Genomic DNA, 14,271 nt, shown 5'->3' with positions numbered 1-14,271 from the left:
CTTGGGTATTGTTTTCCCAAAAGTAATAAATGCAGCTGTGGACTCTTCCCGTTTATGAAGAAAAACTTAAATTATGCTTAACAGATCATTTTCTTTTCTTCAGACGGGGAGAGTCCACAGCTCCCGCCCGCGTTTTTTATATGGGGGCGGCCGTAATTTTTGTTTTTGTTCTTCTGGCACCTTTTTCACCCTGATACTTCTCCTACTGTTCCTTGTTCCCTCGGCAGAATGACTGGGGGATGAGGGAGGTGGGGGAGGTATTTAAGCCTTTGGCTGGGGTGTCTTTGCCTCCTCCTGGTGGCTAGGTTCTGAATTCCAAAAAGTAATTAATGCAGCTGTGGACTCTCCGCGTCTGAAGAAAAGAAAATTATCTGGTAAGCATAATTTAAGTTTTTACCAAAAACATTATATATATATATATATATATGTATTTATGAATACATTGAAAATATATTGTGCTATGTAAAGAACATTGGAATGGGAAAAATTGATATTTCTTGTCGAATTAACAAACTTTTGATAAACACGATCAGGTTTGCACACAATTAGGGTGTTATTTTTTTTCCATTTTACGAGCTCCATTAAAGTTTGTCTAGGGGGGAATACATTAACATGTTTGCAAAATTCAAAGTTAAGCGTTTTACACAAGTCAGGTGAGCGCTTGTGCAAAAACTTTTTACTTTCAACTTGTAATACGTGCTCTACCCGATGCGTGCAAAAAGCTTACTTTTAGCAAAGTTAATGAGTGAGCCAGAGCTCCAATCGTAATCTAGCGCATTATCTATTATATATTATGTCTGTGCTTTACTTAATACCATAGCACAATGCACAGTGTAGGGGACCACCCTTTTAACCCTAATAAATGTCTTTATTGCAGGGATCTGCAGGAAGCATCAGTGCTAAGCAATTTGCGTAAAAGGTTTGAAAGAGAACTAATCTACGTGAGTATTATGTGGGACACTGTCTGTGAGTGAAGTAAATATTTGTTTAAAAGGCCTTTTACATTGCTAGTTATGAATAGTCTCACAACTCTAGGTCACAAGAATTGCTGTTACTATAATGCTTAGTTCTAAAGTTGCTTTTGTTGTCTTGATTTGAAATCTATTAAAAGTGTTTAAAGTGTATTGATCTTTAAAGTGAAGGTCAATTTTTACTCGTTGCACACCACCTATGTATACATTATGAACTAACTATTACAGTCGCTAAGATCATTTTCTCAAATAAACAACTAGTTATCAAGAAATTCAATATATATAAAACCTCAGTTTCGTCTTTTTACTCCTCCCCCGATCCACTTCCTTATTTGGCACCAGTGACGTGGCGAGCGTCTCTTCAAGCCCGCCGCATCACTTCCAAGCTTGTGCACAAGACTTATTTTAAAATGCGCATGCGTATTCTAACTGCATTTGCGCATGCGTGTCATATTCAATGAATGGAGCACTGTTACATTGTAACATTGATGATCGTAAACGGCAAAAGTGATTTGACGTCCTTTCTTCTACTGCGCGCAATAACAATGAATGAGACAATGTATCAGAGGCAGGCATTCAGCTTAATACGCATGCGCAAGACCTGAACGAGCATGAAGTAGATGACGAGACTCGGATTTAGACGCATGTGCGATTGTTGCCGATGACGTGGGTAGAAAGGGGCAGGACGCCACGGGGAAAGTAAAGGGATTGGAGGTAAAGAGTAAAAAATATGTCAATCAAATGAGGGAAGAAGATGTCGGGCGGACAGTTGCGGTGAAACGGACGGTAATTGTAATATAAAAATTAAACGGACCAAATTATTTTTCAAGTTTTTGATGAATGAACATGCTGTTTATTATACATGTTAATGACAATACTGGAATCAAGTGGGGCAGACTTGACCTTCACTTTAAAGATTTCATTGTTTTAACCAATGAAATTGTTATTATCTTTTTAAAAATGAACGTTATTGAGAATAAATATATCACTGACTATGGTCCTTAGTGACTGAAACGCGTCAGGGGGGTTACTAACAGGGAAATGCCAGCCTTATTGCTCAGGTTGTTATTTTAAATTTGTTATGTGTTAATGGAAATGTACTCAGGCAAACTTTGCTGGTTTACATAGCTTTTCTATAGTCAATACTTTTCACCATAAGCAGAGTTTTAAACAAACAAAAGCAGATATTTGAATCGTCAAAATAAAGGTAAATTAGCTATTTGTAAACAATATAATACACTCCAGCAGTTACGAAGGTTCATTGGTAATGTATAAAAGTGGAGATAAATTTACAGTTAAATAAAGTAGTTTTTATGTTCCAATAAGCTGTTTGTTTGCATTGTTGTTAATAAGTAAATAATATGCAGATATTTTCTCCAGACATATATAGGCAGCATCCTGCTCTCCATGAACCCGTACAGAATGCTTAACATGTATGGTACTGACCACGTGCTACAGTATGAAGGCAAAGCCCTGGGAGAAAATCCTCCGTAAGTGTCTGTCATAAATTCCTTCTAATAACATAGACTATAATAATATTCAGGTAGCCCAGGTTAGATTTAAAGAGACAAAAAAATAAAAAAAAATCTGTAGTGCATATTATAGAGTACTACTTAAAGGGGCATTCCAGCCAAAATTGGAATCCACATGGATACATTTCAGTTTTGAATAGAAGCATTTTTGTAATATACATGCATTAGCAAAAATGCTTCTAGTAAAAGTTATAGCTGTTTCAAAAGTGTATTTAAGTATGCCCTGTGCACCAGCATTTTGAACACAGCACTTGTTCAGAGAGCCTAAGGTGCTTGTATCATCTGGTATATACTCAATTTGTTAATTGCTGACATGATACAAGCCCCACTAATGCTCTGAGCAACTGCAGTATTTAAAATAATGGTGCACCGAGAATATATTATTATGCTTCACGTGCACGTGCAAATAAAAATGCTAACACTAAAATAGTGATAACTTTTACTAGAAGCATTTTTGCCAGTACATGTATATTGCAAATAGGTTTCTATTCAGAGATGTAATTCAACTATGTGCATTTATATTTTGACTAGAATGTATCACAAAATGTTAAGTTAAAGGACCACTCAATGCAGTAGGATTGCATAATTAAAGGGATAGTCTAGTTAAAATTAAACTTTCATGATTTAGATAGAGCATGCAATTTTAAGTACATTTCTAATTTACTCCTATTATCAATTGTTCTTCATTCTCTTGGTGTCTTTATTTGAAAAAGCTGGAATGTAAACTTAAGAGCCGGCCCATTTTTGGTTCAGCATTCCCCTGGTCACTACATTTAGAAACCAATCAGCAAGTGCTACCCAGGTGCTGAACCAAAAATGAGCCGGCTCCTAAGCTTACATTTTTGCTTTTTCAAATAAAGATACCAAGAGAATGAAGAAAAAATTATGATAGGAGTAAATTAGAATGTTGCTTAAAATTGCCTGCTCTATTTATATCATGAAAGTTTAATTTTGACTAGACTATCCCTTTAAAAAGTGAATAATAAAAAGACAAGGCAATAACTCTTACTCTGAATTAGTATAAATATACCCTGTGAGCTCAGTAGGATCTTGTTCCCCAGAAAGTGTGCATATAAAAAGACTGTGCAATATTTGATAATGGAAGTAAATTGGAAAGTGTTTTAAAACAGCATGTTTGTTTTGACTTGAGTGTCCCTTTAAATACAATAGAATTGCATAATCAACAAATGCTTACTAAAAAAGACAATGCAAAATAATTTCAAATGAATAGTAGATTTTTTCTGACAAATTTCAAAGTTTGTTCTATTTTTCTTACCTCTGCATCATGTGGCAGCCATTAGCCAATCACAAAATGCATATGTGTACACTGTGAAATCTTGCGCATGCTCAGTAGGAGCTGGTGTCTCAGAAAGGGTGCAGATGAAAAATGTGCACAGTTTCACAATTGAAGTGAATTGGAAAGTTGTTTAAAATTGTGTGCTCTATCTGAATCTGAAGTCTATCGAACGAACTGAAATAAGGGGGCAGTCTGCAGAGGCTTAGATATAAGGTAATCACAGAGGTAAAATGTATTATTAATATAACATTGTTGGTTATGCAAAAATAGGGAATGGGTAATAAAGGGATTATTTATCATTTTAAACAATATTAAGGCCTAATTTTTTTTACTGGCTGATAAACAGAATTCATGAGTGTAAATTTAACAATGGCGAGTGAAAGTTTGTGAGTGAATGCCTACAAATATTATCTAAAGGGTTATTATATATCCATAAAAAGGGCAAGGATATGTTATTCCTCTAGGGCTATAGGGACCTCATTAGTGCTTAGACTAGTTCTGAGAGGATAAACAGGGGCAGAGAGAGATTGGAGAGGAAAAGTGAAAGTGGAGAAAAAGATAGCGTTAAGAAAGAGTGGAGAGATAAAAGAGTCAAGAGATTTAAGAGAGAAGAGAGAGTGTAAAGAGAAGATATGGCCTGAGAGACAAGGGAGGGGGTAAAAAGAGAGATTGAAGAGAGGAGGTAGTGTAGAAAGATAGATGAGAGATGATAATTATAAAAAAAATTCTAGGTCTGCTATGACCTCACATTCATTTTTAACACTCCCTGCCCCACAATCCAAAATTTATGGCGTGAAGTCCTTGACCTTTGCTCCCAATTGAGACTCCCGGCGCCACAATCCAACATTTATGGCGTGAAGTCCTTGACCTTTGTACCCAATTGAGACTTCCGGCTGGGAATTTCCCGGAAATGCTCTTGTTGCATCTACAACTCCCCAAATGACCTAAATCACATAAATATCTCTACATCTTTATTATGATGGTGACCAAGCTATCTATAGCTAGGCACTGGAAACAACAGGCAGCCCTCTCAAAGTCAAAGAAATCTTGCTATATATTAGAAACATGGAAGAGGCAGTATTTCTCAATAGAGGATTCTTAGATCTGCATTGTGCGATCTGAGAACCCTGGGATTCCTTGAATCCTACTCCCTAGCTATTAAACTCCCACTTACATCTCCACCTGCCCTCTCCTACCTTTGTGTTTTTTTTCTCTCTCTCATCTATTCTCTCTTTCCTCCCTCTCTCCTCCCCCCCCATTCTTTCCTGAGTATCCTGAGGCATACCAACTCCTAAATTATATTGATTTCCCAAGACCTCAGTTAACACAACTTCTTGTTGCAAAGTAAATCAATCCCCTTATAGTTATACTAGACTAATATACATTGTTTCATATGTAATTTGTAACCATTTACTACTGTTTACTCGTAGAATGGTACCTAATCTTCATGGTACCCTAAGTACTCTAAACACTCCTCAACAATGCAAGATTGCAAAGTTAAGGAAACTACAAAAAACAGAAATACCATCACCTCAACTTACCTTTTTGAGACGCTTCATCTTGGACTCTGAATACTATGTTTTGTGGATTAAAATGACCTGTCTCGTATTTGTATAACTATTTTTTTTTGGTATTTCACTAAAATAAATAATATTTAATAATAAAAAATAAAAAAAAACATCAACATGTACTGTACAATAAGGTTTTTCTCATTGGCTAAAAGGGGTGGGGTAGTGGGTGGGATCAAAAGTAGCGAGTAACATTTTGGGCTGGCTAGTAGCTTAGGGCTGGAATTTTTAGACCAATATATACTGTATATATATATATATATATATACAGGGAGTGCAGAATTATTAGGCAAATTAGTATTTTGACCACATCATCCTCTTTATGCATGTTGTCTTACTCCAAGCAATATAGGCTCGAAAGCCTACTACCAATTAAGCATATTAGGTGATGTGCATCTCTGTAATGAGAAGGGGTGTGGTCTAATGACATCAACACCCTATATCAGGTGTGCATAATTATTAGGCAACTTCCTTTCCTTTGGCAAAATGCTTCAAAAGAAGGACTTGACAGGTCCACTACACAGAAAGTGAGATATACATAGCCTAATGGTTAAGATCTCCCTCTCTAACCCTAAAGGTCACGAGTTCAATTCCCACCACATTCCTTTGTTGGTTCAGTAAAGACAACTACTACAAGACCTCCTTTGCTGATTACCTCCTGCAACATTGCAGCTGGATGTTGCTACAACCTGCATTTGTTTATAATCAGCTCTACTAAGTTGCACAGAGAGATTGCCAAGTTTTACTTTGATCTCCAACGATACAGATCATTCTGTTAGTCACTACTAGTGACCGCAAAGATTTCCTCTAAGTCACCACTGTTAGTGACCGCAACGACCACTTTTAAGTCACAATCTGTGACCGCAAAGATATAACCGCAAGTTAATACATGCAAGTCACAATCTGTGACCGCAAAGACCTTGCTGTATAACATCACTGATGTCTGGTAAAGATTCTACTCCTAGTCACCACTTGTGACCGCAAAGACCCCACCACTAGTCACCTCCGTGACCGCAAAGACCTCATTACAGTCACTACAAGTGACCGCCAAGTCCACACTGCGAGGATTGCATTATAGTCACTGCACGTGACCGCAAAGTTTAACATCCAAGTCACTGAATGTGACCGCAAAGACCACACTAAAAGAGAAATCAGGTGTGCCAAGAGACCAGCGTAAGTTGCAATCTCCCCCAAGACTCCCTAATTACACACGGATACACATACAGATTAAAGTTTAAAAAAAAAATTGCAACATAATAAGCGCTTGACAGAATATCAAGGATCACTGGTTACATTACAACTATATTGAAACAGCTGCGATCACAAGTGTGACGTAGCAAAAGTCACATGACATATTTTTAAATACCAGTCTCTCACTAACGGACCGGTAACACACACCCGCCACAATAGCGGGGAGGTCATCTCGTTTAGATCTTTAAGTTTTTTTTGTTTTTTTTTTAAAAAGCTTTATTGAACATAAAATGACTGCGTACAACGCAGAATTAAAACAGTTACATATGCAACAATGTGGTTACAATGATTCCATATACATGACACAGTGTTTCGACATATAAGAGTTGTAGATATATTTATCGTTCAATAGGCAAATTTAGATTGCATAGGTAAGTTATTTAAACTAGGGAAGAAAAAAAAAAAAGAAACAATTCAATTAAGTGAATGAGAAAATACAGTGAACAATTCAAATGGATGTATAAATGTATATTCATATGTACATGATTCCTGCAGAGACGTAAATTGTTGTGTCAGTGATTATCAGGCTCTTGAAATGACCTTCTGTTCAAGTCAGAGTAATAGGAGAAGGCATCTGGCTTGTCAGCTAAGGGTAGTCAGTGAATATGCATTTAAGAAGTGGATGTTCGGGTGGTGGTTTTGGGTGTGGGGGTTGTCTTATTGAGATATTCCTCCCACAAAAAATATATCGAGTCATAGTCGGCTACTTGTTTGTTACGAGTAAAGCGATATTTTTCTAGTTGAAGAGATTGGGTGGTTGTTTCTCTCCAGACCTGGATAGATGGAAGTGTATTGCATTTCCAGTTTTTGGGAATTAGTCGTTTTGCTGAGTTTGTCATGATGGTCAGTAGGGCTAGTCGGAGTTTGCAAGTTATTTTGGTAAATTTATTAAAGATGAAAAACCAGATGTCGAGCCTGAGACATAGAGATAGAACTTTTTCGAATTCGACTCTGATAGCTTCCCAGTATGTTTGGGCTGTTGGGCACGTCCACAAGATGTGTGTGGGAGTGCCAACGTTGTGGCAACCTCTCCAACACTCTGGTGAGTGTGTAGGAAAAATGTTGTGAAGTCGGTGAGGTGTATAGTACCATCTATATAGTAACTTAACATTCATTTCCATTACATAAATGGATGAGGAGGATTTTGTCATGCAAGAGAAGATTTTTTGCCATTCCTTAGGGGTTTGTGTAATGCCTATCTCTGTTTCCCACTTTTGCGTGTACGAGGGGAGAGATGTGCTGCTTGGCTGCGTAAGTAATTGGTATGTAAAAGATAGAAAGCCCCTGTGTAGGGTGTGATCTTTAAGTTTTTTTAATCCAACTTCTGGACATTATCATTTGTTACAATATATAACAGGTACCTGATTATCAAATAGCGGAAATATATACTACAGTTATTCAATTGTTTTCTCTGATGAAATCGATGTTATAAGGGAGATGTCCCTTTTTATTTTATGTATGCTTTTAACAAGTTATTAAATTTCTGTCTAATTATACAAATGTTTTATTAGTTTTTATATATAGATAAGAAGCTCACATTAGACAACAAGTTTATATATATCAGTTGTATATACCTGTTTATATCTTTTTATTAACTGAATGTTGATAAATACTTAGGATTACCTACAATAAATATATAATAACAACATTGCAGTACATACATTAAACATTTATCCAATCACAAAATACAATATATTCAAATTATAGAATTTAACTAAATACTCTACCCGTGCTAATCTAGCGCTGGACTACATTCACTACATATCAACCACTGTTTTCTTAGAGGGGAATACATTAGTCTAGCAGGGTCAATTCTCCAGCGCCTCATCTTTCTCACTACCAGTCAAAAGAAGGACTTGACAGGCTCAGAAAAGTCAAAAATAGTGAGATATCTTGCAGAGGGATGCAGCACTCTTAAAATTGCAAAGCTTCTGAAGCGTGATCATCGAACAATCAAGCGTTTCATTCAAAATAGTCAACAGGGTCGCAAGAAGCGTGTGGAAAAACCAAGGCGCAAAATAACTGCCCATGAACTGAGAAAAGTCAAGCGTGCAGCTGCCAAGATGCCCCTTGCCACCAGTTTGGCCATATTTCAGATCTGCAACATCACTGGAGTGCCCAAAAGCACAAGGTGTGCAATACTCAGAGACATGGCCAAGGTAAGAAAGGCTGAAAGACGACCACCACTGAACAAGACACACAAGCTGAAACGTCAAGACTGGGCCAAGAAATATCTCAAGACTGATTTTTCTAATGTTTTATGGACTGATGAAATGAGAGTGAGTCTTGATGGGCCAGATGGATGGGCCCGTGGCTGGATTGGTAAAGGGCAGAGAGCTCCAGTCCGACTCAGACGCCAGCAAGGTGGAGGTGGAGTACTGGTTTGGGCTGGTATCATCAAAGATGAGCTTGTGGGGCCTTTTCGGGTTGAGGATGGAGTCAAGCTCAACTCCCAGTCCTACTGCCAGTTTCTGGAAGACACCTTCTTCAAGCAGTGGTACAGGAAGAAGTCTGCATCCTTCAAAAACATGATTTTCATGCAGGACAATGCTCCATCACACGCGTCCAAGTACTCCACAGCGTGGCTGGCAAGAAAGGGTATAAAAGAAGAAAATCTAATGACATGGCCTCCTTGTTCACCTGATCTGAACCCCATTGAGAACCTGTGGTCCATCATCAAATGTGAGATTTACAAGGAGGGAAAACAGTACACCTCTCTGAACAGTGTCTGGGAGGCTGTGGTTGCTGCTGCATGCAATGTTGATGGTGAACAGATCAAAACACTGACAGAATCCATGGATGGCAGGCTTTTGAGTGTCCTTGCAAAGAAAGGTGGCTATATTGGTCACTGATTTGTTTTTGTTTTGTTTTTGAATGTCAGAAATGTATATTTGTGAATGTTGAGATGTTATATTGGTTTCACTGGTAAAAATAAATAATTGAAATGGGTATATATTTGTTTTTTGTTAAGTTGCCTAATAATTATGCACAGTAATAGTCACCTGCACACACAGATATCCCCCTAAAATAGCTATAACTAAAAACAAACTAAAAACTACTTCCAAAACTATTCAGCTTTGATATTAATGAGTTTTTTGTGTTCATTAAGAACATGGTTGTTGTTCAATAATAAAATTAATCCTCAAAAATACAACTTGCCTAATAATTCTGCACTCCCTGTATATATATATACAAACTCAAAAAGGGAGGGCACTCTCAGGATTTATGTAAATTGCATAACAGCAAATAGAATATCATTTATTTTTCATAGCGATAACATAGAAAGGTAATAAGTTGACTTATGACCTTTCTATGTTATCGCTATGAAAAATAAATGATATTCTATTTGCTGTTATGCAATTTACATAAATCCTGAGAGTGCCCTCCCTTTTTGAGTTCGTATCTACATGTCCATAGAGGATTGCACCCAGGTTCTGTATAAAATCACCAAAGTTGGAGTGCTGGAACACGTGCGATTGGAGTTATATATATATAAGATTTGTTTGAGGTAGCTCATATATAAATTAGGTAAATGCTATGCCAGTTTCTAGTTGTATTTTGGTAATATTTATTAATTTATTTTTTTATCCAATCTTTGTTGAATAATTTAACAAAATGCAAGGAAAAAAAAGAAAAGGGCGTAAAACCATTTATTACACAGAAATACAAAATACTATTTTGGAAATATTGAACAGGACAAAATGGCCTAAAGAGAAGCCGCAACAGAAAAGTGATGTCAATATGAAAGCTTTTGAAACAAGAATATAAAAGAGAAGTAGAGAAAAAGAGAGAGAAAGGAACAAGAAGAGGGGACGGGTAGCAAAAAAAGAGAAAAAGCTGATAGAGAAAAAGAAAAGCGAGAAAATATTTAAAGGGAAACTAAAGTCAAAATTTAGGTAGAGCCTGCATAGATACTTTCCAATTTACTTCAATTATCAAATTGTGCACAGTCTTTTTATAAATACACTTTCTGAGGAACCAGCTACTACTGAGCATGTGCAAGAGTTTACAATGTATACTAATATGAATATGTGATTGGCTGATTGCTGTCACATGATTCAGGGGGCTGGCAAATTAGAAAAAAAATCTGAAAAAAAAATATATGTTCATTTACAATTCAGTGTAAGTGCTATTGCATTGTCTTTTTATTATGCACTTTTGATTATGAAATAATGATCCTTTAAGATGAGACTAAGGGCCTGATTCCCTAAAGCTCTCAGGTCTAGTGAGATTATCTGAGGAAAATTTAGCTTTTTTTAACCCCTTGAGTGCTAATGACGGCTCTGAGCCGTCACAGAGTTTCCCACTCTGGTGCTAATGACGGCTCAGAGCCGTCACTAGCACTCTCCCACCTTGAGGGAGATCTGGGGGCTCCCACCTGTTCCTACCCCGGCGATCGGGCCTGCATAGTGACAGGCATTAGACAAAAGCAAGTTTAATTGTAGTGAAATAATATTAGTTTGAACCCCTTTCTTATAGAATTGAGTAAGTTTATCTCTTGTGAAGTCTGCATTAATATTTCTCTCCAAACTAGAGAATGTTTATTTATTGGGCCATAGAAAGTAATGAAGCTTTCTGGGAAACTGAAGCTGTCAATTTTTCATTTTTATTTTAAATAGAATAAATATAAAGTGCAATGTAATTTGTAAAAGATACACATACATACACAAAGTATGAGCCAAATTTGTTAAAGTTACACAAAAACCGTTAATGCATAATCAGAATTTTCTAAAATCCCAATCCTAAATACACTGCTGTATACAAAATAAAATAGAAATAGAAAGTACAAAGTTTAAATGTAATAAAACAATCTAAAGTGTAAAGTAAAATAAAATACAAAGCACAGCATATAAATGCAGTTGAACACTCATGTCATGCAGTACTATATTGCCTCTGTACTTGCCTCTCCTCATACAGAAATGCAGGGAACGTCCCTTTGGAGAAAAGCAGCAAAATCTGCCTTTTTATACCTTTACTAGGGATCTTGCAATGCTGGAGGATAATTTTTGTTTAATCTCGTCTATATCGTTTTATATCATCACACTCTAAAACTTTACATTTATATCTTCAACGCAACTAATATAATTTCAAAAAGACAATAAGATAATACTTTCAGGCTAATCTTTACTATGGATACATGACCTCTAGCATTTATTTAGTGTTTGATGTCCCCTTAATGACTGTGGTGCTTAAATCAGTTTGAGTACCAACCAGTCAAATAGAATCATAAAACAGAGTGGAAAGATATTGATTTGTAGCACAAGTGAAACAAAATAGTGAGATATGAAATGCTCAGTGTTATGCCAGGGTTTTTGAATATCCTATTAGTGTATAAGTGAGTATATCATGTTCAGTCAACTTGATTATTCCTCAGCTAAATAAGTCCTTGCCTGGGTGTGGCCCTCAGGGACTGGAGTTGGACACATGATTTAGCACAAATTTTCTGATGAAATGGAATTCCTCTGTCCTATGTTTCATATAGGAGGGGAAATCGGGTCAGAAATACAGTTGAAAAGCTTCTGGTAGCTCTACAAAAATCCAAGCAAGGCCCAGGAATTTTAATGAATTGGAATGAAGGAGAAATTCTGGGGAGAGTGAAGCATGCAATTTGATCAATTGGCTTGGACAAATTGCATAAACATTTTGTAAATTCAGATCGATTCCAGGACCCTTTCACACATTATCTTTGCATGTGATACACCATGTGATGTTCTAACGGTGCTCAGTTATTATGGGAAGTGACCATTACTACACACATTTACAGTGCACCTTCCTCTTACAGGCACCTTTTCGCCATTGCAAATGTAGCATACACCAAACTGATGGATGCCAAACACAACCAGTGTATTATTATTAGGTAAGTACCAATTTCTGGATAATATTTATTTTTTTATAAAATATTTTATTGTTATTGACAAATGCTTTGTATTTATGTATTCTTGTTGCTGTATATAAAAATGCTTTATTTTATATTTCTCTCATGATCTTGGGCCTGATGTTCAAAAACTTGACGGCATGGAGAGAAATGACGCACAATCTTTGTTGGTTCTTTTTAGTATTATATTGCTATTTATATGTCTCTCCACATCCAGAACCTACATGGTGAGATAAATGGCTCACAAGCTAAAATGTTCTTTTCTAGAATTCATTGAGGGACCTTGCAGTACTGATGAGACTTCTTAGACAATCTCACCAGAGCAGATTCATCAAGTACCCCTAACAGGCCAGGTTTTCATTATAGCTGAACCAGTGCACAGGTTAAGTAATCAGCTGATTAGTAACCATGGTTACTAACCTGCTCTCACTCATCAGTTGATTATTTCACCTGTGCATTGGTTCAAATATAATGAAAACCTGGCCTGTTGAGAGTATTTGAGGAACATGGATGAGAAACAATACTTTAGATCACCCGGCCCCTTGTTACTAAGTATTTATGATGATTGGGCACTTTGGTTCATGATACCTGGAGTCAGGAAGACATTGCCCAGAAGTCTTTGGGACTAGTGATCTCTGCTGCCATTTTTCAACTAACAGAAAATTCAAGCCCCCCTGATCACTTTTAACTTTGCTTATGTCTTTTTTGGCCTCTTCAGGGTGAGCTTCAGAAACATGTTTATGGGCTAAGGCCATGCTGTCAAGAGGTATCCTATGGCACGGGGTGTTCTTACAGTAACAGACAAGGATGTAAGGCAGAGGAATTTAGATTGTTTTGGCACCTACTAGTAGCACTCACCAGTTAAAGTTGGGCCCCTTTAAAGGGGATGGATAATAAGTCAAAGCCTATAATCCCAAATTTTCAAGTGGGTTTAAAAGCCACCATTCAATTTTCCGCCCTCCATACAGGATAGACAGTTGCCAATTGCTTCTGGGTCCTGAATCGCCCCATCAGGCACATTGGCTATCAAGCAAGCACGTTGCTATGTTGGGACATGTGTATATGAATTTTTTCTGTATACATGGAAATATTTGTACATTTTATTTTAAGTATCAAATTGGTGTTTGTTGAAATTTAGTTCTGTTGAGTTAGAGCCTACTGAGGTTGGCTTAGGAAAGCGCATGTGTCTGGAACATTATACATGCATAACAAAGTTACTAATATTGTTACAAGCATAGCTGCAAATTAATTTTGCACTACGCGTAAATTAAAAGTACTTTTTAACATTCGGCCAGATTACGAGTTTTGCGTTATGAGTGGCTCGGTAATAACTTGCAAGTTATTGTCACCGCTCACCTTTAATAGCACTGCTATTACAGGTTTGCAAAAACCCGGCGTTTGTGGGTGATATGGCTGCGTTGAGCTCCATACCGCACACAAATACCAGCGCTGCTTTGAGCTGCTGTTACGTGCTCGTGCAAGATTTCCCCATAGACATCAATGGGGAGAGCCGGCTAAAAAAAAGCCTAACACCTGCAATGACGGAGCGTAAAGCTCCGTAACGCAGCCCCCTTGATGTCTATGGGGAAACAAAATGTATGTTTAAACCTAACACCATAAAATAAACCCCACGTCTAAACACCCCTAATCTGCTGCCCCCGACATCGCCGACACCTACATAAATGTATTAACCCCTAATCTCCCACCCCCAACGTCGCCGCCACCTACATAAATGTATCAACCCCATATCTGCCGCCCCCAATGTCGTCGACACCTA

At 37.2% G+C, this 14,271-nt stretch overlaps 1 protein-coding gene across 1 annotated transcript in view; it reads left to right on the top strand.

Moving 5' to 3' along the window:
• The first annotated feature begins 2,359 nt into the window (after positions 1-2,359).
• The window catches only part of MYO15A (myosin XVA), a 628,913-nt gene continuing 617,001 nt past the window's right edge, over positions 2,360-14,271 (top strand). The window contains 2 exon segments of the mRNA XM_053694925.1: positions 2,360-2,461; positions 12,402-12,476. Coding sequence (XP_053550900.1) covers positions 2,379-2,461; positions 12,402-12,476 — 158 coding nt within the window. The 5' untranslated portion in view covers positions 2,360-2,378.

This window comes from Bombina bombina, chromosome 11 (assembly GCF_027579735.1).
Source record: "Bombina bombina isolate aBomBom1 chromosome 11, aBomBom1.pri, whole genome shotgun sequence".
Classification (NCBI taxonomy): domain Eukaryota; kingdom Metazoa; phylum Chordata; class Amphibia; order Anura; family Bombinatoridae; genus Bombina; species Bombina bombina.
This window is presented reverse-complemented; position numbering and strand designations above follow the sequence as displayed.